Source organism: Medicago sativa, chromosome 8 (genome assembly GCF_051527215.1).
Source record: "Medicago sativa cultivar Bolivia chromosome 8, Bolivia_mono, whole genome shotgun sequence".
NCBI lineage: Eukaryota > Viridiplantae > Streptophyta > Magnoliopsida > Fabales > Fabaceae > Medicago > Medicago sativa.
In genome coordinates, this window is record NC_140756.1 from 56,524,656 (window position 1) to 56,552,122 (window position 27,467).

The window sequence follows — 27,467 nt, forward strand, 5'->3', positions numbered from 1 at the left end:
AGTTTTTTCACGTTCAACGTTGAAACGAAGAACACCAATCAAAGCCTGAGATTTTTGTTGAACGAATTGATCTCATCGAAAAAAAACGAATTGATCTCATCGATCGATCGATCGCATGAAAAATTGAAATTGAAGAAATGATGAAGGGATGGGATGGGATTCAATCATCGTCTCGTTCTTCTACTCGAACGAGTTCCACGATCAGCCATCGAGTTCCTTCTCAATCGGTTCGACTCGGACGTGTTCAACCTCAGGCTCCTTCTTATCGCACTATTTTCTGTAACGATCGTGAAGCTAATTTTCCTGTTCGATTCAAGGTTCGTTTCACTCATTGCTTCTTAATTTTCATTTCGCTGTTAATTCATGTTGTTCCGTTGAGGTGATTTTAGTGTTTTAGTTAGTAAAGGTTTAGTTGTTAACACTACCAAAAAAAGGTTTAGTTGTTAGTTTATTGATTAGATTGGTTTTTAAGTTAAATATTTTATATATTATTGATTAATTAATAGATTAAAGATTCAGGTTGAGTTGATATGTGTGTGAATTAAGCAAGTTGCGTGGTGTTGTGATTGATCTTCTCTGTGTTGATATTTTGAATTTGAACTAAGGTTGAAGATATTTTAGTGTTTTAGTAAGTTTATCGATTCTTAAAAGCAGATTTAGTGATTAGTTTATTGATTAAATTGATATTTAGTCATACTGAAGATTAAAGATAGTTAGTTGATATGTCTGTGGATTAAGTGTTATGATTGATCTTCAAAATGCCAACTGCGTGTAGATATTTTGAACTTGGAATGTAAACTCTAAATAATCTAATCTGTTCTTTCTATTGGACCTGTGAATTTTGTAGTAAGGAGAGTAGATCAGATGGAAGAGATTCAGATCACTAGAGGTAGGGGTAGATCTAGAAAAAATATAAGAGAAATGCTACCCCAAAATATTGAAGTTGCATTCTAAATCCTTCTTAATAGTTTCTCTTTTAGTTTTTCTAGGTCTTCCTCTACCTCTACTGATTTGACTTTCCTACATATGATCTAGTCTCCTTACTTCAAAATTCACATGTCTTCTCTCACATGCCAAAATCTCACGCAAGTCTAGTTTCTACCATCTTTTCTACTATAGGTGCTACCCCAACTCTCTAATGTTGTCGTTTCTAATTCTATCCCGTCTTGTATTACCACACATCCTCATCTCTGATACGCTTAACTTATGTTCATGCTGATTCTTTACCACTCAACACTTTTTCCTGTACAACATCGCCGGTCCTTTTGGTAAAATCTTCCCTTTAACTTGAGCGGTACTTTCGCATCATATAAAACACTTGAGGCACTTCCATTTCAACTACCCATTTTGGATTCGATGGTTTACATCTCCTTCTATTTATTCGTCTTTTTGTACTATTACTATAGATCCAATATATTTAAACCGTGTAACTTGTGGTATGATATGATGATGATCCAACTTTCACCTCTAAGCTAGAAATGCTTCGCCTCTTGCTAAAATTACATTCTATATACTCTGTCTTGCTTCTCTTGCTTCTACTCACGTGAAAGCCATGTGTTTCTAAGGCTTGTCTCCAAGTCTTCAATCTCCAAGTAGGACGATATCATTTAAAAAAGCATGCATCTTGGTGCTTGCTCTTGGATGTGTTCCGTAAGTATGAGAAAATCTTGGTGCAATCCTTGGTGAAAAGATAAGGGATTAGTGTTAAACCTTGGTGCAATCCTTTTGTTATGGGAAAATCTTCGGTGTCTCCACCTTGTGCCCCCACACTTGTCTAGACTCCCTCATATATATCCTTGATAGCTCAAATATTGGCAACCCTAACACTTGTCTAGGGCTTTCACAATTTTTTTAGACACTCTATCATATGCCTTCTCCAAATCAATTAAAACCAAGTGCAAGTCCTTTTGATCCAGTTGATACCGCTCCATCACACGTCGTAGTAAGTATGTTGCTTCCATTGTTGTCCTCCCATGCATTAACCGAGTGGTTTTTCAGTAACTTGAGTCTCTTTTAATAGATCGAATATTAGTCCAAGAGTAAGAAATAAAGAGAAAACAAGAAAAAACTATGGGGTCAAACCACTAAGAATAAATTGGATTTATTTGGTTGGTCATTAATCATGTCTAAAGACCAACCAAATAAATCAAAATTAATGGTTTGGCTCCATAGTTTTTCCTTGTTCTCTCTTTATTTCTTACTCTCGGGCTAATATTCGATCAGTTAAAACTCACGTCCTTTATTAATTACCTGCTCATGATAACAACTTTCACATTTTTTTGATATCCTGTCTTATGAACAAACTTTTCCTTCTTAATCCGTAACACATTTCACTTAGCTCAAGTTTCTTATCTTTCTCTCTCTACCTTCAGTGAACCTGTAGATACTACATTTCCCAGCTTTGGTCATTAAATTGGTATAACCCATCATTATTCTAACTCTCACATTTCTCAGTGCTTCCTAGTGTTTTGCTTAGTACCTTATATTTTCCTGATTTTAAGCTTATTTACTACACTACTATCTTATTTAACCTTATGTTTTATGGTTTCTTCCCACCATCAATATTCTTTTTACCTCCTGGTCAAAAGCGTCTTGATTTTCCTAGTTTCTCTTTGGATACCTTCCGAATCCCTTTGGCAACCTTGTTTCACAAGTTGATAGTTCTGGCTTCCAGAAGTAGTGAATTTTTTTATGTCTGGGATTATATTATGTATTTCACATGCCTATATCTTGTAATTATATTGAATTTGATTAGTTAATATCCATTATTTCAGGGAAATTCAATATCGACTACAAAATACAACTTTTTCACCTTTCTGCCAAAAGGATTATTTGAACAGGTAAGATACTCTAAGCTTTTGATTTTGTCTACATTTGTACTGTTTATTTACGATAAATCATGCTCTTTTTCAAATGATGGGGTCTATCCTTGCCACATTATCAGTGTTTTTTATGTTTTTTCCGATGATATAAATTCCTGTTTGTCCTGCAGTTCAGACGGGTGGCTAATCTCTACTTTCTTACAATCTCAATTTTGTCAACCACCCCAATTAGGTATGTAAATGCTAGAAAGTATTTTATTTCAAGGATTATTTTGCAATATACTAGCTTAATTGTGATTCATGAGACCCACTGAGGGCACACAACACCGTCTTATTTTTTCACCAATTTTTTTGCTTAGGCTTACTGCTTTCTTCTATTAGGTTGGATGATAATATATATCGTGTAATTAGACACATTTTGATTTTAATACTTATTATTTGTATGGATAAGATGTACTACAGATGCATGCTTGAATTGGATATTTATATTAGGTTATCTGATAGTTAGGGTGATTTAGAACCCATGGGATCACAGGGTGGGTTTAAGGGTTAATTGGTAGCTAATACTGGCTATTATGAAGCTGAAAACAGTACTTTTGATTCTATGAAATTAGGGGCCTACTTGCTGTGCATGATAAGATAAGGCATGGTGACATAAGACTTGTTTGAGGTCTGATTCTATAAGTTTAGTAAAAGTTTAGTACAAGACTGTATTTGGTTTAACATTATGCTAGAGACCGATAGAGTTTTTTCTTTTCAATATTTTGACGTTCACTGCATGTCTCCTCTAGAATGCTGGTTAATATAGTAGTAAGAGTTGAAGTTGTATTTTATTGAAATACTCTCAATATAAAACTCTGTTTGGTCCAATGTAAAAAAATAGGGAGCTACTGTGGCATAAAAAAGCACGCCTGTGGAGCGATCCCTGGCCGCTACAGGAGCTGAGGATAGCGTCACCTCAAAATTGGTTAACCAACTAAATTCAGTTTAACTGACTTGACTGCCTTGCCTTAATAGAGGCCTACTCAATAGAATTCTGATTGTAATATCTGAGAAATATCTCAATATTTGGGTTGTATCTTAGAGTAATTCATATTTCATAATATCTTCGATTGTTTCTTAGGATCAGTTTTTCATTTTCGTTATATATATCATGATTGGTTTCCTCTTTTCATTAAGATTAGGTCTTTTTGACTGTGATATATTAGTATAATTTAGCTTTAGTGCTTAGTTTTAATCAAACCATTGTTAGAATTCAAAGTCTTCATTCTTCATTCTTTGTCTTTGTTTTTTTTTTTCTTATTTAACCCCCCGACTTCAACAATTCAAACTAGTTCATTCTCGATGTAATTACTTGAATATCATTATTATTGCAATCAACTTCTAATCAAACTGCCACAGTATCATTTACCATGTTTTTCTTGGATCTGGCATCATACTTTTTCCATGCTTTAATTAATCAGTGTAAACATCATTATCAGTAGTATATACTTTTCATATGTTGAATCCTTTCACCATCTTGAAAGCTTTTAGAGTCTAATTATATACTTTCTGATGTTGTAGTCCTGTCTCTCCAATAACTAATGTGCTTCCTCTATCTCTGGTGCTTCTCGTTTCTCTTATTAAGGAAGCTTTTGAGGACTGGGTAAGAATTTTCTTTACTCTCTCTGCACATTGCTTTCTTTTTGGTATGTTTTACTTAAGTTTTTAGGAGTAGGGGATTCAGATTTCATCTTTTGGATAGACATTTTTATAAGAAATTTCATCTTTTGAATTAATATGTATATAAGAAGAAGCATTTTATCACACTAAATGCTTCCATATTTGTGAAAGATTATGCTTATTTTGTTTCATAATGTGATTATGACTTCCATATATGCAATGAATGATTTTATGCATTTATGTATTCATGCATGCATGACTGGATAAATGTTTATTTAGATATCTTGACGACTTTGTTATTTCAAATTATTGACGCTTTCTTATAAATTGATTTATTCCCGTGGATTTCACTGTGCCCCTCCTATTAATGTTTTCCCCTTTTAAATTTCTTACAACAGAAGCGTTTTCAAAATGACATGTCCATAAACAATAATACGATAGATGTTTTACAAGATCAAAAGTGGGTGTCTATACCTTGGAAAAAGTTGCAGGTCGGAGATATTATCAAGGTGAGTGTGCAGTATGCTATATGTTTCTGTGCTATATTTAATTTTGTCTTGCCTATGTTACGAACTAAAACTTACAACCTCAGTGGAAGAGTATTATAATGGTCATTGATCCTATGCATATTAACTATCATAAGATGTTGGTTGGTTATAATGTCATTGCGGGCTGCAGTCCTCACAACATATGTTCATAATATGTTATTGTCCTCTTACATCCTATGTTGTTATTCTCGGATAGTGGTGTGCAGTGGCTGAATCCAAATCCGCTAAAGCAGAATTGCAGAAAGTGCGATGACCTAAATTTCGTTACACTTTAAATAATTTATACGAAGTAATTTATTTAAGTAATTTATACTATATTGTACATATAAATAATTTTATTTGTTTATTTACATTTACTAACTCTATCCCTAAATAGAAAGCCCCTTTCGAAATGAAACTTGTCCCTAAATATAAGCCTCATTTCAAGTTACTAGTTACATTTATAATTATTTTCTAAATGGGAAATGCTGCATGTAGTGAATACTTTCCCATGATGACATCACATATACTGTAACAAAGGCTCTAATTTACATCCAACCACCCATGTATTCCGTGAAAGGAGCATCTAACGGCTGCAATGAATTTGTGATGCCTTCGTGAAATTTACGTTCGCGAAAAATAGCAACTCTCTTGTTAAATATACCTGTAATTAATTCTACCAAGTGTCTTGAGATTAAGGGTGTGTTTGGTTTGGAAGAGAGATTGTGAAGAGAGAAGTTGCTAAGAGAGTATGAGAAGAGAGAAAAAAAAATGAGAAATAGAGTAGATTTTATGTATTGTTTGGTATAAGAGAAAGATGAAAGAAATAGAGAAGAAAGAAGTGTTAATTATTTTTTATAGTACCAAAATACCCTTGTTTTTTTAAAATAAATCCATTGATGCAGTTTCACTCCACCATCAGGCTTACGACCAATTCAACCCCTAATTTTTTTTTTTAATTTTTATTTCTAAGCAATTCAAGTATTCAACCCATAATTATCACGTCTTTAAAAAAAAACCATAATTATCATTTATCACAGCTTTCAGCGATTCACTTACCATCATATTCAATGCACTATTTGTTCTTTCATTCCTCCACATCAATTTTATATTTTTTTTAATTCATGTGTTTTCTATTCTCTTATTAAAGATTCTGCTAAAAGAATTCAACTCCTAGTTCTCCATTCCCCTTCTCCACCTCCAGATATATAATTAATAAATACAAAATAAAATGAATGATACCCACTTCTCCACATAGGCCTCCACTTCCTCAACTGTAATGGTGGTTTTTGCCACTCATTTTTGTTGATCAAGAAAGTGAGGGCAAAAAAGGGAAAACAATGAAAAGCACCGTTTCTATTGTCTTTCTTCGCAGTTTTGTGGAGAAGAGATAAAGCGTGGGACCCACACCAAATTGGTCTCTCTCCCCTATTTCTTCCGTCTCCTAATCAGAAGTGTGGCATCTCCTTCCTCTTTCTCTCTTCGATACTTCTCATGCCTCTATTTCTCGCCAATCAAGCACAGTGTAAAAGCAAACAGGACTAAATAATACTGCTTCGTTCTTCACTGATTTTCCAGACTTAAGAAAACAGGACTAAATAAGATAAAAATAAAATATTATCTTGTAGAGGCACATACGTATCTTTGGGATTGTGAAAAAAGTGATTTTGTTGTAGGTTAAGCAGGATGGATTCTTTCCTGCAGATTTGCTTTTCTTGGCTAGTACAAATGTAGATGGTGTCTGCTACACTGAGGTTTATTTATTTATGTATTTGTTTGTTAATATGTTTCAATCTAGTACGAGTGTTTCTTGATGTTCTTTATCAGTATTTGCGATTCATTATTGTTGGGTTTGGGTGACAGACTGCTAATTTGGACGGGGAGACCAATTTGAAGATTAGGAAAGCATTGGAAAAAACCTGGGATTACCTGACTCCGGAGAAGGCATCCGAGTTTAAAGGTTTGTATTTTAATGATTAATATTTATGATACCCCTTATTACGATTATTTATTTTCTGTCCAAGTCCTAGGATACATACACCTTCAAACCTTTTATCATTTAATGCATTTTTGTTTTAAACATTTTTAGTAAAAGGATTTTTTGTGACATGATCATAGTTTTGGCTTATCTGTCTGAGAAATGAGTACAGGAAATTAATTTAATCATTCTTCTGTGTATGTTAGTTTCTATGGATTGGCTACGTGCCTTATTTCTTCGAGATACAATTCTGATTCCAACTTAAAAACAATGTGATTACAGAAATGTATAGTATCTTTCATATGGCTTCCTCATTGTATGGGAATTTAGCTGGTAAAATAGTATAGTAGTATTAGTATCTTGTACATATGTTATAATTACTTGTGGAGACACATACTGTGTTTACATTCACCATTGTTAAGCGTCGGATCAGCTGTTAATTCAGGTTGGGTAAAAGTAATATAAAATTGTGTAAATGTGTAATTGGTTGTCATTTATCATTAGATATATAGATCCTCCGATTGGACATAATGTTCACTTTTGGGATTCACTACGACTAAACTACTAGTAATTTTTTGCTCATAAAATATTAAATGATTTACTTGTCTCATTAATTGTTCTTAAATTTCTAGTATTTTTGTATGGAAATTTCTAAATTGCGGTTTGCTGTAATTGAAAGTTTGTACGGCTCTTCAAAATGATTGCCTTTTTAATTTTCTTTACGACACATTACTCTGAATTTTATGTAATACTCATTTAGGCTTAATACATGTTTTGGTCCCTTAACTTATTTTCGAATTTCATTTTGGTCCCTTAACTTTAAACTGTCTCAATTTGGTCCCTTAAATCTTACACCGTTTACCATTATGGTCCTCTCCGTTAGTTTTTTTGTAAAAACTGTTAACCTTTGCCACATGTCAGTTTTGATTGGTGATCAATGGTTGGATTTGAAAAGCACACATGGCATGCTGTGGACTCGCAACATATGATAACTCCCTCTTCATCTTCTTCTTCACACCAACGAATGTTCATCATTTTTTCACGTCTCAAACCCAAAATCAACTAATTAAAACATGTTCATCACAACTAATAAAACACAACTATCTTCTTAACTCAACTCAATCTCCCTACCTTCATGTTTTTCACGTCTCAAACCCAAAATCAAAAACAATTTTATCTTCTCTTCATCATCATTATGCTTGTATTCAACCAAATCTAGGAAACAAAGAAACATCTCCAAACCCAATCTTCAAAAGATGCTTCGTCCCTCTCATGTTCATGCTGCAGTTTGCCTCTTTTCCCCATCCTTTGCCCATTTGAACTGCGAATTAGATCACTGATTTGGAGTTTTTACCACATAAACCCACAAGAAATTTTAGATCTAAGGTGTTTCTACTCTTTCTAATTCTTGTTTGTTCCGTGGGTGTTTGTTATTCTTGGCAAAAAAATTCTGGAATTCTTGTTGTGGGTGTTAATGTGAATTGATACTGGGATAATTTTTTATTGTAATCTAGAAGTTATTTATTCAATTCTTTCAGTGTTATTGTTGATTAAAAAATTGTTTTTTTTTTTCTGCAAAGGAAGCGTTACTTCAGAATGCAATCAGATTTATTCGATTCTTTCAGTTTTATTCTTGAATATTTTGTTTGGTATTGTTGTGAATCTGTTCCGAAAAAAAAAGGTATTGTTCTGCAAAACAGGGTTGAATCTGTTCCTCCGTGTTGTTGTTGTTGTTGAATGAATAAGAATGAGAATTGATGATTGTATAATGAATGAATAAGAATGAGAATTAAGATGATGATTCTAGGTTGTTATTGTTGTTGTTGTTGAGGAACAATGAGTCTTGATGATTGAAGAATGAATGATACGGAAATGATGATCATTCTGTGTCTGGTAGCAATGTTAAGGAGAAAAAAAAATTATGTTTTTTGTTTTCTAGATTTCTTCAAGTTTTTTTCTTCCCTGGGTTAATTGAAAATTGATGAAGATGAGAGAAGAAGAAGATGAAAGAAGAAAGGTTGTTCAATTTATCATATGTTGCAAGTGTATTGTAGACTAGTGTGTGCTTTTCAAATACAACCATTGATCACCAATCAAAACTGACATGTGGCAAAGGTCAACAGTTTTTACAAAAAAACTAACGGAGAGGACCATAATAGTAAACGGTGTAAGATTTAAGGGACCAAATTGAGACAGTTTAAAGTTAAGGGACCAAAATGAAATCCGAAAATAAGTTAAGGGACCAAAGCATGTATTAAGCCTACTCATTTATTATCAGGTTGATGATAGTCAATTCCAATGATAATCTATCTATTATAAGTTCTGACAAGCTGTCTTCTTGCTATTTTCAGGTGAAATTCAGTGTGAGCAACCAAACAATTCCCTGTATACATTTACTGGAAATCTTTTGATTCAAAAGCAAACACTTCCCCTCAGTCCAAACCAAATTCTTTTGCGAGTATGCTGTGTTTTTTTTTTTTTTTCCTTTCTCAATGCTGTTTGTGTTTTGTTGTTGTTGTTGTATTGTATAAGCTAGCCATAATTGCTGCATTTGACAGAGTGAGTGAGTGTTTTTTCTTTGTCGAGTTTGTTTTTAACTTTGTATATGGTGGTACTACCATCGATAGATGCTTATGTTTTGTTTACTTAATTTATGAATTGAGCAGACATTAATTTATTGAATCTCTGGTTTTCAGGGATGCAGTCTCAGAAATACAGAGTATATTGTTGGTGTTGTTATTTTTACAGGACAAGAAACAAAGGTATGTTGTTGTAAATGACGTCTAATATTACTACTTCCGCAATTTTCTAGCCCTTGGTCTGCATCTAGTAAAAAATAGTTATTAATAATACTAGTAATGTATTGTTGTTGAAATGTTACTTGTGACATAGTTCTGTTGTTTTGGACTTGTTATGCTATTACTTCATCTGGAATGATTTATAAGCAAAAATTGGCTTAATCACACATTTTAAGAATGATAATTATACTAATGAATCACTCTAGATCAATTAAACAATTGTTTGCATAACCTAAATTTCCTTTCAAGATTAAATTGGTTCACTGGAAACTAAAGTTAAATTAAGTGAAGGTCATTTTAGAGATAATATCATTAAACAGGCTAAAAAGTGTTAACTTTTGCTTTCATTTCATTCAAAGATATATAGCTATTTTTGGCTTATAAATCCTTCCGGAGGAAGTGTAAATTATAATCATCATTGGTATATCATGTGATTTTGTTTTGTTATCAAGCATATATGGACCCCCGTCAGGTGCAGGGATGATGAAAAAAGAAAACAAGGGAAAGTCAGTTCTGTTTGTTGAACTTTGATGGATATGCATTCATTTCTTTGTCTATGTAAATAGAAACAAAGGGCGTATTTGATTACTCTTATTTTTTTTGAGTTGATATAATTTTCCCCGATAAATGTAAAAAACAATTTTTGTTGAATTTCCTGTATTCAAAGTTGTTTAGGAAACGATGAATTTGCCTTTTTTTCCCATTCGTTCCCTTCACAAAATAATGATAAAAGGAACAAAATGAAACAAGGTGGCACCCTCCTTAAAAAGGGCATCATTGCTCACAAGTTTTATTTTCAAAATTTGTTCTCCATTAAACTTTTGTTGTTGAATACGTTGATTGCATTATTGATCGTCTCTATTCTTTTGCAAATCTAGATTAGCTTGGTTTATATTTTACTCTCTCTAGGTATTTTATATTTTCATCCTGTTGCGGCAGTTTTTTGTTCTTTAAATGTTAACGGATCTTTCATCATTTCACAGAAAATAAACCAAATACACCCTACCTATGATATCACCACTAGTTATAGTGTATTTTACTAAACTTATGTTTCTTAATAATTGGTTGGTGTTGAATGTGATAGGCGAAATAACTTGGTCTGTTTTTGCATTTTTAGGATATGTCTTTTGATATTTCACTTTGTTGTAGCTGCACGTTTTCCTTCTGTAATTGTTCAAGTGTATTACATGCGTTCTGAATGACATTGCAGGTGATGATGAATTCAATGAATGTTCCTTCCAAAAGAAGTACATTGGAGAGGAAACTTGACAAGCTCATACTTGCTCTTTTTGCAACACTCTTTATGATGTGCTTTATTGGAGCCATAGGCAGGTATGTGAGTTAAATAGAGTTTCTGGACCACTTCTAATAATGTTCATGGATGCTATATATGTTTAGGCAGTATTAGGAAGGGCTGGAATTTGTTGTCTGAAATCTGAATTAGATTTATTGTTTTTATTACTGTAATATCAACACCATTATTTTGATGGACCCTACATGGCATGTCCACAACGTGAAACTCTATTTTTTGTTGAGATTTAATTATAGTTAATGATTATTCATCTATAATAAGTATTAAATTCATAAAAGTAGTAATTGCAGTGTTGAAAGTTTTATAAAAAATAATAATAATAATAATAATAATAATAATAATAACAACAACAACAACAACAACAACAACAACAACAACAACAACGAGTCTGTTATTAGAACTAAATTTTAGTCCAAAAAATTGTAATTACAGACTGGGAAGCTGGGGAATGTGTGTTTTTTATATTTTAATCTAGTTATCGATGATGGTTTATTTGAAAAAGTTGATATTTTGACCAAATGAGGTAGTCCCTTATATAGTGGTATATAATTTTGAATGATATTGTTGGAATCGTGAATTTCAGTGCTATTTTCGTGAACAAAAAATACTTTTACTTGCATCTTGACTCATCAGAGGAGGGCTCGGCACAGTTCAATCCAGGAAACAGATTTCTGGTAACGTGTACTTGCTCTGTCAAGATAAATAGCCACCTCCTTTCATTCTTTTCCTCTTAACTTAATCGCTAAAGTCTTCTGTTGTCAGGTTTTTATTCTAACTATGTTTACCCTTATCACACTGTATTCAACAATCATCCCAATCTCACTTTATGTGTCTATAGAGGTTTGTATCTCAGTCATTTGAATTTATATACTCCAAAAGTTCCATGTTTTTGTAATAAGAAAACGTTATTTATTTGGGTTATTGTATCAGATGATAAAATTTATTCAATCAACTCAATTTATCAACAAGGATTTGGGCATGTACCACAAAGAAAGCAATACACCGGCATTGGCCAGAACCTCAAATCTGAATGAAGAACTTGGACAGGTAAGTAACTACCACATGTTTTGGTTGTTGGCATAAAATAATTAAGGCTTTTATGTGTTTAGTCCCTGCAAATAGGGGTCGTTTAAAAATTGGTCCCTGTATTCGTTAATCCTAGCATTTTGCCCTCCCAAAATTTAATCATTTAAAATTTCATCCCTCATCCTAGTTAATCACTGCCACATCACTGATTAGCTGACGTGGATCATTAACTCAGCAAAATATGGCATGAAGTGACGAAAATACCCCTCTTCTATAAGAGTTGTGCGAAATGACAAAAATACCCCTGCTATCATTTTCTTTTCCTCTTCTCTTCTCTTCTACGGCTCCTCACCATTACCTTCTTCTTCCTTCTTCATACTCTTCTCCCTTCACGGTGGAAAACACAGTTAAGCTCTTGAAACTCGACCATACACGGTGGAAACAACAACAATGCTCGCATGAGAACCAGATCTATCCATAGCAATGATCTCGAGGGAAACCCCGATTTTGGAATTCGAACCCAAACCAGACGGATCTGGATGCAGGCATCGGAAAACATCTTGAACGGAGCTTGTAACGGTGGTGCGAATTCCGTCTCCGATTTGGAAAACACAGTTAAGCTCCTTTGCCGGCCTTGACGATGGATTTCGCTGGAGGAAGGCATACACACACGTTTTCAAAAACATCCTCCATAGAAGCAAGGCACCCTTCCTTTCCTGAGACAAAGCATCTAAAACCAAAAATCTTCAATAATCTCAAATCTTTGTCAAACACATACCACCGTGAAAGCTTCTGAAATCTAAAGCTTCAATCTGAAATCCAAAGCATCTTCCTGGAACAAACTCAAGAAGCTATTAATTGTTCCAAAATTCATAATCAAAACCCCTCCGAATCCTTTTTACAATTCTAAAGGATGAGCCATTGACACCTTGAGATTTTAGTACAAGAAAAATTCATAATCAAAACCTCAACTCTTCCAAAACATAATGAAACCCATAAATAGCACTAGCAAGAAAACCCTTAACCCAACTCTTCCAAAATCATTAAATCCGAAAAGAGAAACTGCTGAAACAGAACCAGAGAACGTGACGGCAATAACAAAGAGGAGGAATGTGATCGAGCATGTGGAAGGAAAGAAAACAATGAGAATTTCATGTATCAAATAGTGACATGAGAAATGTAGCAATGGTATTTATATATATAAGAAAGAGAGGAAAAAGGAAAAGTGTGATGATATAAATAAAAATGTACGAAATGAAAAGAAATGAATTTGAGTGTGTGGTTATATGGTGGCGGTGCTGTTACAGTGTTTGATGATTGGTAGATGAATTGAATTTCAGATTGGAGATGAATGAAGATGAATTGTTGGATTGTGTTTGTGGATTGAAGAAAGAGTTTGGGGGCATTTTGGTCATTTCACTTTTGGCAGAAGTCTTAGGGGTATTTTTGTCAGTTCACATCATCTTTTGCTAATCAGTGACGTGGCAGTGATTAATTGGGATGAGGGACGAAATTTTAAATGATTAAATTTTGGGAGGGCAAAATGCCAGGATTAACGAATACAAGGACCAATTTTTAAACGACCCCTATTTGCAGGGACTAAACACATATTAAAGCCAATAATTAATTATTCTTGGTGGAGATTTAAAGGCAAACATAAAAGAAATAAAAGAAATCAATATAAAGAAAGGTTTCTAAAATAATAACAATGACCTTTTAAGAAACCTATAATAAAAGTGGTTTAGTACTGTGAATGAGTACGTCTCGGCCAGGTTCCCACTGTGTGAAATAATCCTTTCAAAATGCCTTCATCCAATCCATCTCATTACTTGTTTATTTTCATAGCTAAAGAAGTATTGTTTTCCCTTGTTTCTTTTGCACTCCCATAATTCACCTTAGTGGCTTGTTTCTGAAGTTTGTTTTCCACCATTTACCTTCTCTACTTTGGAGAATATCCTACTCAAATATCTTTTATGAACAGGCCAACCAACTTTAAACCGAATTGATCAAAAAGTGGTTGGTCTTGTAATCAAGAAGACTATTTCCCTGGTTTTTTTTTGCTTCTATCTAAAAGTTCTCCTTTTCACCTTTTGGATATGGGACATCTTTTTCTAGATCAAAATTGTTGCAAGGAGCTTTTGATATATTTCTATTAATAAGCAGTATCCTTTCATTTTAGCCTCTTCAAAAAAAAAAAAATAAGCAGTATCCTTTTTCTATTAGTTGTACTAAATTCCTAACTTAGGCAGTTAGATAATTGTGAATTTGTAATTCTTCTGCTGTCCCAAGGACCGAGGCTGTTAGAAGATATGAAAGTACATTATGATATTTTTGATATTATGTTAGAATATCTTAAATTATCTCAAAATATAGTTTTTTATTTTATTTTAGAGTATCTCTTAAGATTAGTTCCATATAACTTATTATTATGATTTTTTCCCTATAGAATTAGGAATTTGAGTCTTGCATTAGTATAAATAAGGCTAGTGCTTAGTTTTTTTTTGCATCAATAAATCACCTGTTATGTCAACACATAATGATAATTCAAAGTCTTTATTCTTTTCCCTCTGTATCTACAATCCTAGAACTTTAACATGGTATTAGAGCGTAACACATTTGGTCGCGATTTTGGCTATATCTAGTTCTCCAAAGTATGGAACCGATTAAATTTGAAACTATGTTATCCTGTTCTTACGCACATTCCAAATTTCTCTCATCCAAGTTTTCTCTTTGTTGGTGTTAGGAATGGTTCATCCTTCTAACCTGTTCAGAATCTCTCCTCTGTTGTGCCACCCTTCCAATGTGTTGACATTCTCTTGTCTGCCCTGTTATCCTTTTTACCTGATCCGTAGCTTTCATTGTCATGTCATTTTTCGGCTTGCTTTGAAGTTCTCTTTTGTTATGTCATCTTTCTGGTGTGGTCTAAATCTACCCTCTGCTGCGTTATCTTTCTGGTGCATTTTAAAGCTCTCATCCGCCATGTCACCCCTCTAGTATGTTCTGAAGTTATTCTTTGCCCTGTCATCCTTCCCCTATGTGTTCAAAATCTCTCCTGATGTCATCCACCATGTCATCCTTGCCCTGTTACCCTCTGCTGCATTATCTTTCTGGTGCATTTTAAAGCTCTCATCAGCCATGTCACCCCTCTAGTATGTTCTGAAGTTATTCTTTGCCCTGTCATCATTCCCTTCTGTGTTCAAAATCTCCTGATGTCATCCACCATGTCATCCTTGCCCTGTTATCTTTCTGGTGCATTTTAAAGCTCTCACTGATGTGTTCAGATGCTCTTGCCTGTAAAGTGGTTTCTTTCGGTCTCCATTCTCCATTACTGTGTTGCCTTTTTTTTTTTGGCATTCTCGTGTCACTGGTTTTGCCAGAATATTTTCAAGTGACTTTTTAATTCAAAGTCTTTGTTACTTGTCTCTCTCTTAATCTGAAATCCTACAAACTTTAAGAGGCATTTTCCTTTGTTCTCCTCGCGCATTTCGTTTATTGCTTGAAATTATAAATTGATAAAATATGAAGTAGTATCTGAAAGATGATAAATACATTTTCGGTCCATGTATGATTGAAAAATGAAAATATAAATTGTTTCGCAGTTGCTGTATATTTTTATTTTCACATTTCCTTGTTAATACAATATTACTGATTTATTAGGTGGAGTATATTTTCTCCGACAAAACTGGGACTCTAACAAGAAACTTAATGGAGTTCTTCAAATGTTCGATTGGAGCAGAGGTCTATGGAAATGGTGTGACCGAAATCGAGAGGGGACTAGCAGAGCGCAATGGCATGAAAATTGAGGTAGTACTCTTGTTGTGGTTTGTAAGGAAGTAGATGACCAATTTTGAAATTGCACAATTATGTCTTATTATTGCTCTACAGGAAAATAGATCGCCCAATGCTGTGCAAGAGAGGGGTTTCAATTTTGAAGATGCCAGGCTTATGAGAGGAGCTTGGAGGAATGAGCCCAATCCCGATGCATGCAAAGTAAATAATTTTGCTTTACTTTGAATTAGTAGTAGCAGTTTGATTTATCTTTCAACCTGGTCTTGAGTTTTTGGTTTGTAAGTTTGATTCTTGTTGAGTAAAAAGGTTTTTATATACATCCATCTACTTTTCTTGATATATATTTTCTAAGTTTTAATGGAAAATCAACCGGCTTAAATCTGTGCTTGCTGGTTGCATGTCATACTTAAGTTATTGGTTCACATTTATCCTAGAAATTATACAAGATTTCTCAACTCAAACTCAACTCAAACCATCTGTCACGAGTTCCATATAAAGTCTGTAATTTTCTTATAAATGTATATGATTTTATTCAATTTGTGTTGTGCTATATGTTCTATAATTTAAATCCTTGTATCTGTATCATTTTCTATGTATGTCTGTGTTGTATATGTGCCTCCTAGGCATAGTTTTAAAACTCGGACCGGACCGGCCGGTCGAACCGGTCCGACCGTGAACCGGTGGTGTGGCCGGTTCGAGCTACATGATGGATCGGACATGCATTTAAACTGGTAAGAACCGGTGTGACTCGGCCAAAACCGGCCAAAATCGGTGACTCGGCCGGTTTGGTAAACCGGACCGGGTCAATGCATCAGTCTTGATTTAAAAAAAAAAAAAAACTGAAAAATAGAAGAAAGTGAACCAATGAAGACGGTATGCAGTGCAACTGTAGATCTGAAGCAGTTATGTGAATTTGTTTGATAACATCAGATATTTAATGGAAGAAACTCAATCCAAAATATTAAAGAGGTGGTGAGATGGGTTAGAAATTTAAAAAATGAGTAATAAGTATGTGAGATGGAGATGGAAAGAAGAGAGGAACGGCGGCAGCACTGCAAGACCTAATCTTCTCATGTTGTTTTCGGGTCAGCAAAAGCCCATTTGCTTTTATTAATCTAGCGCACATGCATCTTCTTTTTCTTTGTAATTCACGTGCCACTAACATATAATATAATAATAATAATAATAATAATAATAATAATAATAATAATAATAATAATAATATTCCTTCAAAAACATATTCTAATAATAATACATCTTCTGTTTTTTTTATATAGAAAATCTACCTATTATGCAAAGCAAAATTTATTTCATGTCAACAATTATAACTATACTCTTTAAAAAAATGTAGCTATACAAATACTAATACACATATTACATGTCAGTTTTTTAGTTTTTAAGTGGCCGAGTCATCGGTTCAATCCGATTTAATCTAGTTAAATACTTATAAAAAAATTAATCTAAGACCGAGTCATCTAACCGAGTTATTCGGTTTAATCCGGTTCAGTCATGCGGTTCAACCAATGACTCAGTGGTTCGACCATTAACCCATGGACCCAGTACCCCTGCCGAGTCGATGACCGAGCCGAGTTTTAAAACTATGCTCCTAGGTAATAATTAGGTCCTTTACTTTTGTGCCTAATTTTCAAAACATTTAGCACAATTCAGAAAATGTTTATTCACATTGTTTAATCGTGTTGCTCTTTTGGTAAGTATTATATGTGGTTAAGCGCATAAGCTGCTTTCATTATGTTATGCCGATACCATTAATTTAAAAGGTGCAATTTGGTGCCGTGGTTTTATTATGTTAATAAATATTTTATACAATATAGTAATATCCCTTTTTTTTATATATATGTGTAGGAATTCTTCAGATGCCTTGCTATATGCCATACTGTACTTCCAGAAGGTGATGAGAAGTCCCCTGAAAAGATCAAATATCAAGCTGCATCACCTGATGAGGCTGCTTTGGTTATTGCTGCAAAGCACTTTGGTTTCTTCTTCTACAGGTTCAAAGTTCAAACTTCTTGATTATGTTTCTAATTTTCCTGGTAAACAATGCGAGCACCTAAGTAGTGGAGAGGGGAGAAAGTGTGGATGATTAAGGATTGAACCTCCAACATTAACATTACAACCAATTATTGAGAACTTGGGCTGGTGCCAATTTAGCTACACCTGCAAACTCATTGGCGGTTTCCTCCTTTTAAGAGGATGGAGATCCTTTGTCCAAATGTTCAGTCTCAATCTGTTATATAAATTATATATGTTCTTTGTAATCCTGTCTTGTGTCTTTTATACATTTATAATTATAAATTACCATTGGACTGTAGATATCTGCATTTTTATCCTAGAGTGGTGGTTGCGTAGAACTGTCAGCAAAGTTTAGTGATTTGTGACATCAAGTTCTTGTGTGTCAGATGAGACATTGCATGAAATGCAATCTGGTTATACCCATTTACTGACTGACTGACTTTCTTAACTAGAACTCAAGGTTCTGTTCACGCTTTATTGTGAATTGAGCATGTTTAGAGTCCCACGTTGGATGAGATATGGCCTGAAATTGTGCTCATGAGTGGTGGAAATTCCTCACCTTACAAGCAGGTTTTGTAGGGTTGAGTTAGGCCTAACCGCACAACCCAAATTCTAAGATGGTATCAGAGTCTATCAAAGATCTTTTGGGCCATCCGCTACTGGGCCACTCGGATTGCATTCCAACTGTTCAGTTATGGGCTTGAGGGTGATGTTGAGAAGTCCCACTTTGGATGAAATATGGCCTGAAAATGTGTGCATATGTGGTGGACACTCCTCATTCCACAAGCCGGTTTTGTAGGGTTGAGCTAGGCCAACCCAAGTTATAAGAGAACCAATAGGAAGAGAATCATAGAGAAAAACTGAACCTCTAGGTCTTTCTGGCTTTTGGTTTCTTAGTACTGAATGAAAATTGTTAGATCAGGAAACCCAACATAATTTGTTGGGTACCGTATATCAAAATCTTGTTTATTCCAGGTTTCTCTTTTAGCAGCCAAGTAAACTTTTGTCACTGAATGACTACATCATCAAGTAGAGAAGTAGCATGACCACTTAGAGGAATAATGACTTGACATTGATGATATCTTTGAATATTATTGATACTATCTTAATAGTAGTTTGATATTGACTTGATACAAAAGACTAAGCACTTATCCCTGTTTAAATTTTAATATATATATTCAATCCTAAATAAATTGAGAAATCAGGAAACAGATAATAATAAGAAAGATATATGGAAATTAATCCCAAAAAACGATATAAGATATGGGAGCTGATCCTCATCTCAGTTGGGGGCTCTCTCTTCTTCTCACTGAGAGTGTCGTTTATATTTTTCTTAGAATTGTTGGGTTGGGCAATTCAACCTCAACCGGCTTGTAAGGTGAGGGTTGCGTTACCTTTATAAAAAACACTAGAATACATAGGTCATATCTCTTGGCAATGTGTGACTGAATCCACCCCTTCACACCCAACACAACGAAGGTGTTGGATGCTGCAATGAAGGCTACCAAAATGTCACAATTAGGCGGCTAGGGGTGGACCGCAACTGAAGGCGGAATTTTCAACACACCCACCCCCTCACGCTCGAGCCCCAGTGAGCCTGAAGTGTGGACGATGTGGGAAGTCTCACATTCGAGTCCCAGTGAGCCTGAAGTGTGGACGACGCGGGAAGTCCAACAACAGACCTAGGATAGGCTCTGATACCATCTCAAATGGGCTTGGATCTCAAAAGCTAGCTTAAAGGATGTGGGTTACCGCACACATTCATACATCTCCAACAGCCCAAGAGCCTGAGCAATGTGAGACTCCCAATAGAACTTCAATACCAACTGGGACTAGTGCTTATGAATCCAAATCCTCAACCAAGTTTAAACATTGAATTTCCAATTAAAGGTCAATTCATCTCCACATTGTTCATTACTTTACTGATTTATTCATCTTTTGTATAGAGTATTCATCCTCTGAGTTTGTCATTAATTCCATTTCAGTTTATCATATTGTTTGGTTATATTTCAGTCCATTAGTCTTGTCTTGTATTGATCAAGAGTGCCGTTTGATTTATGCATGGGCGTATTGATCCACCTGCAACCAACTAGTTTCTTTTCTCTTGGCCTCTCAACAAACTTCTAAGTTCCATTTCTTTTATGCATTTTTATCTCCTCATCCATAGGTTGAACCCAGTTTTCATCCATAAGTGCCTCTTGCACAGATGACTGATCCTCACAAAGTCAACATTTTGGGGTCGGTTGTATACATTCTGCTATCCGGGATTGACAATACTAACCGTACCCGCTAGCATGTTCAATTGCTTTTTAACTCAAGTTTCCGGATAAAGCTTGCACACAACCATTTTCCACGTTTATCAGTTCACAAAGGCAGTGGGTGCAAGGAGGAGCTTATTCCTGAGCTTGTGTTGGCCACAAGGAGTATCATCCACGGAGGGTAATAGTTAGAGCAAGTACTGGTTCAGGAGCACAGGCAGCCTGTTTATGACGCTCCTTGAGAGGATATCAGATTCCTGATTTTAGTTTGACCTTGTAGGCCTTCATTTTGTTATAACAATTTTTTTATCAAGAATGAGGTTTAATCTTTTCATTTAATAGTTCTTCAGCAATAGAGCTGCTAGATTTTGATATTTCTTCTTTGAGTTGATGCTAATCTGAAAGATTTTTTCAGGCGCACACCTACAATGATATATGTTCGAGAATCTCATGTTGAGAAGATGGGAAAAGTTCAAGATATACCCTATGAGATTCTCAATGTGCTTGAATTCAATAGGTATGATCCCTCCAACCGGGACATTGTTTTAGGGTCTTAACTTTTTCTTCTGACAATACTTGTATCTTTGCTCCGTTTATAGTACAAGGAAGCGCCAGTCAGTTGTATGTCGTTATCCAGATGGAAGGCTTGTACTATACTGTAAGGTAATAGTTTCTTGAGGTTTAACCACACAATTACAAGTTGCCATTGGGTTTGGCTAGGATGACATTTTCTGAAGAACTTTCTTTTCACAGGGTGCTGATACTGTAATCTATGAGAGACTGGCTGATTCTAACAACGATATGAAGAAAATCACCAGGGAGTACTTGGAGCAATTTGGATCATCTGGACTACGTACATTATGCCTGGCTTACAGAGAATTGCATCCAAATGTTTACGAAAGCTGGAATGAGAAGTTTATCCAGGCCAAGTCTACTCTACATGATCGTGAAAAGAAGTTAGACGAGGTACAATTTATCATAACATGGAAGTTTTTCTGTGCATAATCAGCATCAATTTGTTTATATTTTTGGAATTATTTGTGTTGAAAAGTAGTTAATTTCCACTAGAAATTATTCTTTTGACGATAGTTTTTCTGTAGTAGTTTGTCCATTTAGGTGGCTTGTTTACTTTTTTCCGTCCAATTCTTACTTCATTGGATTCTGAAAGCCAAGATTAGAAAAGCAGCAGCTGTGCTGTTCTGATGAATTTGAACTTTACACTTACCTTTGGAACCCAGTTCCTGTAGAACAGCTTTACAATTCAAACTCAAATTCAATAGCAAAACTCTCAAACTGGGATTAATACATGATTCGACAATTTTTACCACCTACAGGTGTAACTTTTGATACTAATAAAAGGAATTTAGCTCTATGCTTGCTCAGTAAATTTAGAGCTTTTTTAGTAACAATCAAATCAACATACCTTGCAATTGCAACTTGGATAATTACAAAACATTAAATTATAATATTAAAAATTAAGAATTAGATAATCATGATAGAAGTTAAAAATACATCTTACTATGTCTTCAGTTTCTTCGAAGTACTATATCTGAAAACGATAGTAACTTTCTTCACCTTATTGGTATAAAATATCAAGTAGAATTACAGTCTTGGCGATTTCAAAATCTGTGCGTAATCTAGAATTGTCTTCATTCTTTATTCCTAGACGTGTCTGCTTCACAGATCATGAGATTGGTTGCACAAATTCATGGGAACTTTGGCTGAAGATACACAATTATTTCCTTTCTCAAACTTGAGCCAAAGCTTGGCAACTGCAAACAGAGCTTCGTAACACCTCTCTGAAAATACTGCACAGTGGCAGAGTTCATTGTTGATGCTCATTTTGATGTTCGTGGTGATCCACTTTTTCTACAGGCACAACTTGATGTAATTCTTGAAGGATTACCTGAAGAACATGAATATGTTGTCACTCTTGTATCAACCGTTAACCTCTGTAGTTTGAATATTAGGTTGTCAAACTCAAGAGTTAGGTAAACTCGTGGAGCCTAAATAAATTTGGCTTGAAAACTCGTCAAAGTTTACCGAATATTAAAATAACCTATATATTCCATATATAGATAATATACTACCATTAAATAGGTTTATTTTATTAGACCAAAAAGAAATTGTAAAATACATAAATGAAATTGTAGAAATACAAACAACTTATATTGATGATAGTTATCCCTCACAACAACACTAGAATCGTAAGTTTACATTTTAAAAACAATATATAGTACCAGACATAAATAACTAAACCAAATATCAAATAATATTGAGCAAAATTTTACATTTATTATCAACTACTCCTCGACCGTATTCCAACACAGGTAAATCTTGCTAGACGGAGAATTCTACCCCAGGAAGTATCGGAAAGGTGTGTTTTGTGATGAAGAGGGAGAAACATCTTCACATCTCTTCCTCCATTGCAATTTCACTTTCAAAGTGTGGTCAATGGTGGGTGGTTGGTTAGAGATCAATTTCATTACACCACAAACCTTGTTCCAACACTTTGAATGTTGGAGTGGAGAGATTGGGAAGAAGAGACTTCGTAAAGGTTATTGGTTGGCGTGGCATGCGTCGGTATGGGTGATTTGGAAAGCGTGTAATGACAGGATTTTTAATAATCTTACCAAAATACCGGAGGAAATTGTAGAGGCTATAAAGGTAGTCTCTTGGCTGAGGGCTTTATCTAGATTAAAAAGTCCTCCTTGCCTCTTTTACGAGTGGAGCTGGAACCCCAAAGAGTGTTTGTTAAGATAGCTGGGGCAGTTTTAGAGGTTAGTTGGGACTTTTTTGTTTTTTGATAACAGCAGTAGCTGCTGCTTCTGTTTTTGCAGCAGGGCCGTTTGTGTTGGCTGCTTGGCTGTTTTTTGGTTCCTGATATGGGGTTACTGCTAGTCAGGCCCTTTGTATTTTCTTTTTCCTCCTTGCCCCATCTTGTACATCTTGTATAATTTTGGTGGTTTCAATATAAGCTTTCAAAAAAAAATGTAGAATTGTAAAATCATAAACTTCTAGTAAAATTGAGAGTTAGCCGATTTTATCAGAGTTTACTTAAACTCAAAAGAGTTTATCAAAAAGAGAGTTTGCATGTGATTTAACTCGTCTTTGTGATTTAGAATCGTAAACTTGTAAGAGTTTAAGATTTAACTCGAGTTTGACAACCTTAAAACGATTGAAGCCTTATTTTGGAACATGGAGTTCGCTTTGAAATGTTTCACAAGTGTCCCTGTTAATTTGACCATTACTTTCCTCAAATCAAGCTTCATCCAACTCACCTCAGTCTAATGTGGCACCACCAGCTAGATCTAGGTCCTCTTGGTCCGCTCCTTTTAATTTACCTTATGTTTTCTGGTAGAAGTAGCCGCGGCAATTGTAGTAGTGGTGGCCGTTCTGGTGGTAGAGGCTCCATTCACTATCATTGTGTCATAAGTTTGGACACGGTCATCTGTTATTATCGTTTTCGACAGAATTTGCATGCTTGGATTGTGATTTGATTATTTCCTTCCGATGAAGCTAGACAGTATCATATCTTCCAACACACATTTCCAATCATACTTTGTATGAAACTAGAATATTTTTTATGTGATAAATTAACAAATGTGTATATATCTCAAGTTATCAGAAACAAACTTGAGTGCTTAACGTTCAAGCTTCTTTGTAAAAATACTAATATAAATAATTTTGCATTTACTGATGCCTTTAGAAATAATACAGGTGGCAGAACTCATAGAAAATGATCTCATTTTAATTGGTAGCACTGCAATAGAAGACAAGCTTCAAGAGGGAGTACCAGCATGCATAGAGACTCTTCAAAGAGCTGGTATTAAAATTTGGGTTCTGACAGGGGACAAGATTGAAACAGCAATAAACATAGCCTATGGTGAGTCAATTTGAATTTTGGGCTGCTTTTTTAATTCTTTAATTATGATGACATCTTTTTTTCCCCAAAAGTTGAGCTTTCATTTTAAATAATTTTTCCACCACCTCTTTCTGCAGCATGCAATTTGATAAACAATGAAATGAAGCAATTCGTTATCAGTTCAGAAACTGATGCAATTAGAGAAGTTGAAGACAGGGTAAGCTGTATTTTTTTTTATTCAATGTTTTGCTCATTTTTTTAGTGTATTTTAATATGAAAGTTATACTGTTCTGTAAATATTTAGGGTGACCAAGTGGAAATTGCACGATTTATTAAAGAAGAAGTGAAAAGACAGCTGAAGAAATGCCTCGAGGAAGCACAAAGCTATTTTCACACTGTATCTGGACCAAAATTAGCACTAGTAATTGATGGAAAGTGTCTAATGTATGCATTGGATCCAACTTTAAGGGTGATGTTGCTCAATCTTAGTTTGAATTGTCATGCGGTTGTTTGCTGCCGGGTTTCTCCCTTACAAAAAGCACAGGTAAAACTCATGCATTATGTCAATAACTTGTTATCGATTTGTTGCCTTTTACAGTTTTTCTTGTTTATTGGTATATTTGATGTTCCAATTTTCAAGATATCTAACTTTGATTCAATTTGTGGTCAAGGTAGGAGTGTTGGAAGTAACTGCCTTGTAGGATTTGGTTCTATTTGTCTTATGAGATTTTGGCCAATATCCATTTATTATTTCTGCTTACAGGTCACAAGTATGGTGAAGAAAGGTGCCAAGAAAATAACCCTTAGTATTGGTGATGGAGCCAATGATGTAAGCATGATTCAAGCTGCTCATGTTGGTGTTGGCATAAGTGGAATGGAGGGAATGCAAGCTGTGATGGCTAGTGATTTTGCCATTGCACAATTCCGTTACCTTGAAGATTTGCTTCTTGTTCACGGCCGCTGGTCATATTTGCGAATATGCAAGGTGACATGTTTTTATAAACTAGTTAAGATTGTGTGGACTTGCATAGCATTTTATTTATTATACACTTGAAAAGATGTTGTTCACTTATTGCAGGTGGTGATATACTTCTTTTACAAGAATCTCACATTTACTCTTACTCAGTTTTGGTTTACTTTTCAAACTGGGTTTTCTGGTCAAAGGTTCTATGATGATTGGTTTCAGTCTTTATATAATGTTATTTTCACGGCATTGCCTGTGATCATGGTTGGATTATTTGACAAGGTAGCATATTCTCTCCAACAATTTCTGATTTCAGATTGCATTGTGCTTCACTTTTTACTATACACTTTCTTCATGGATAATATCTTTTGATTCGTTACTTGTGCCTTTACCAGGATGTTAGTGCATCTCTATCCAAGAAGTATCCTGAATTATACATGGAAGGAATAAGAAATGTTTTCTTCAAATGGAAAGTCGTGGCTATATGGGCCTTTTTTTCTGTATACCAGTCGCTAATATTCTTCTATTTTGTGAGTACTACAAATTTAAGTGCAAAAAACTCAGATGGCAAGACATTTGGACTCTGGGATGTCAGTACAATGGCATTCACTTGCGTTGTAGTAACCGTCAACTTGAGATTACTTATGATTTGTAATTCAATCACAAGATGGCACTACATTAGTGTTGGTGGAAGCATATTAGCTTGGTTCATTTTTATTTTTATATATTCAGGGATCACCACTCCTTATGATCGACAGGTGAATTCCCACCTTATCTTTTTATGCATGTGAGGTGTGTTGAAAAATAATCCTCGGCACTTTCTCACAAGTTGTTTTTCAATTGTCTGCAGGAGAATGTTTATTTTGTCATATATGTCTTGATGAGTACCGTATATTTCTACATAACACTACTACTTGTTCCCGTTGCTGCGCTTTTCTGCGACTTTGTTTATCAAGGGTAAGGTTCAGATTTGGAGGATTCTTATATTTTTGTCTGTGGGATATTGATGTTGGCGGTATGCTGATGGTGCTGCGTGAGTTTAGTTACAGAACCTAAAATTCAATATATTCAGATAAAAAACTTATGCTTTGACAATTTTATATTCACATTCAAACGATGCCAGTTTTTATTTAAATATCACAGTTGGCTCTTGTTCTGGATGTCAAGCTGTCAAGAAAAGGTTCTTCAGTTTCAAGATACAATTTTTTTTTAATTTTTTTTATTTATCTTTTACTGTATTTGATAAAAGTATTTGCTGCAATTTTATCTCTCACAGTGCTTAGCACGTTTTGCACCAAGGTAAAACTCTTAATGGACAGGTGTATACTTAATTTTAGTGACAATCTTGTGTTATTTTAATGTGTGGTTGTAACAGATAGGGTTCATGTTATGGTTTATACTGACGGGATGCCTCGTATATACCATTCAAACCTGAAGAATTTTTTTTATCGCTCAACTATAATTGTTGGTTCAACATTGAACTGCCAATTAGGAGGGTGACTAGATAGATTATAGTCTAATAGTTAGTTGGTGGTAGAGAAAGATAAAGACCATGGAACAAACTATTAAACGAGATTATTAGCCAACTGATTTATCTTTAGACTTGATATATGACAGTATCACGGCATCAATTAATTGATGTAGCTTTTCTTACCTAGTGAAAGGTGTAAATGTTGTTGCTGTTGTCCACTATAAACATTTAGACTGTGATATCTGTTTAGATTCTCACCACCTGTTTATAGGAGCACACTGACTTTTATACTCATTTTGCTTCATCTGGTTACAGGGTTCAAAGATGGTTCTTCCCCTATGATTATCAGATTGTTCAAGAAATACATAGACATGAGATTGATAGCACTGGTAGGGCACAGCTGCTGGAGATAGGGAACCACCTTACGCCAACTGAGGCAAGGAGCTATGCCATATCTCAACTCCCACGAGAGTTATCAAAGCACACCGGATTTGCTTTCGATTCACCTGGTTACGAGTCCTTTTTCGCTGCACAGCTTGGTGCATATGCTCCACCAAAGGCATGGGATGTTGCTAGACGAGCTAGCATGAAATCACGGCCCAAGACTGAGCAGCAAATGTAATTTGTAGTGAGATGATTGTACATTACATAGTTTTGGTTTTCCATTGAGAGCCAGCCATAGGAATTCTGTAAAATTAGAATGTAACATATTAAATATTTGGTCATTTTCATGTAACATAATTGTGTTTTGTTTTTATCTTTTTGAGGGAATTAGAGCAGGTTTCCAGGATTCTCAGATGTACATCTCACGTCATTTAGTAATTCATAGTCATTTTTGGGAAATATAGTGTAAAACTTTTGAGAATTTATTTTAAAGTTGATCCGAGGAGTTCAGTACTTCCTATTTGTATTGGATTTACTATTTATTATTTGCAATACCTTTTTTTTTTTTTTGAGAGAATTA

The 27,467-nt window shown here is 34.7% G+C and overlaps 1 protein-coding gene across 2 annotated transcripts; it reads left to right on the forward strand.

Annotated features, from left to right (window-relative positions):
• On the forward strand, positions 1-27,400 carry LOC146899755 (phospholipid-transporting ATPase 3-like). 2 transcript variants are annotated; one of them, XM_085732622.1, is made up of 27 exons: positions 1-317; positions 2,775-2,840; positions 2,993-3,054; positions 4,386-4,467; positions 4,883-4,993; positions 6,688-6,765; positions 6,875-6,971; positions 9,341-9,447; positions 9,686-9,751; positions 10,998-11,119; positions 11,683-11,773; positions 11,862-11,939; positions 12,030-12,146; positions 15,783-15,929; positions 16,011-16,115; positions 17,778-17,923; positions 20,619-20,720; positions 20,803-20,866; positions 20,957-21,169; positions 23,924-24,089; positions 24,206-24,285; positions 24,373-24,612; positions 24,832-25,053; positions 25,147-25,314; positions 25,428-25,790; positions 25,883-25,989; positions 26,819-27,400. In XM_085732622.1, exons 1-27 carry the CDS (start codon positions 138-140, stop codon positions 27,123-27,125), a joined length of 3,687 nt encoding a protein of 1,228 aa, XP_085588748.1. In that variant the 5' UTR covers positions 1-137; the 3' UTR covers positions 27,126-27,400. The 2 variants fall into 2 exon arrangements, with proteins under 2 accessions (XP_085588748.1, XP_085588749.1); XM_085732623.1 differs by having other exon boundaries at positions 2,998-3,054.
• The last annotated feature ends 67 nt before the right edge of the window (positions 27,401-27,467 follow it).

What these genes read in the sequence shown, in the direction of transcription:
- LOC146899755 (XM_085732622.1), top strand. Translation starts at nt 138, where the DNA reads ATGATGAAGGGATGGGATGGGATTCAATCATCGTCTCGTTCTTCTACT. An exon ending in CACTTTATGTGTCTATAGAG is followed by an intron (nt 11,940 to 12,029) that starts GTTTGTATCTCA and finishes TTATTGTATCAG; the next exon opens with ATGATAAAATTTATTCAATC. An exon ending in TGCGACTTTGTTTATCAAGG is followed by an intron (nt 25,990 to 26,818) that starts GTAAGGTTCAGA and finishes ATCTGGTTACAG; the next exon opens with GGTTCAAAGATGGTTCTTCC.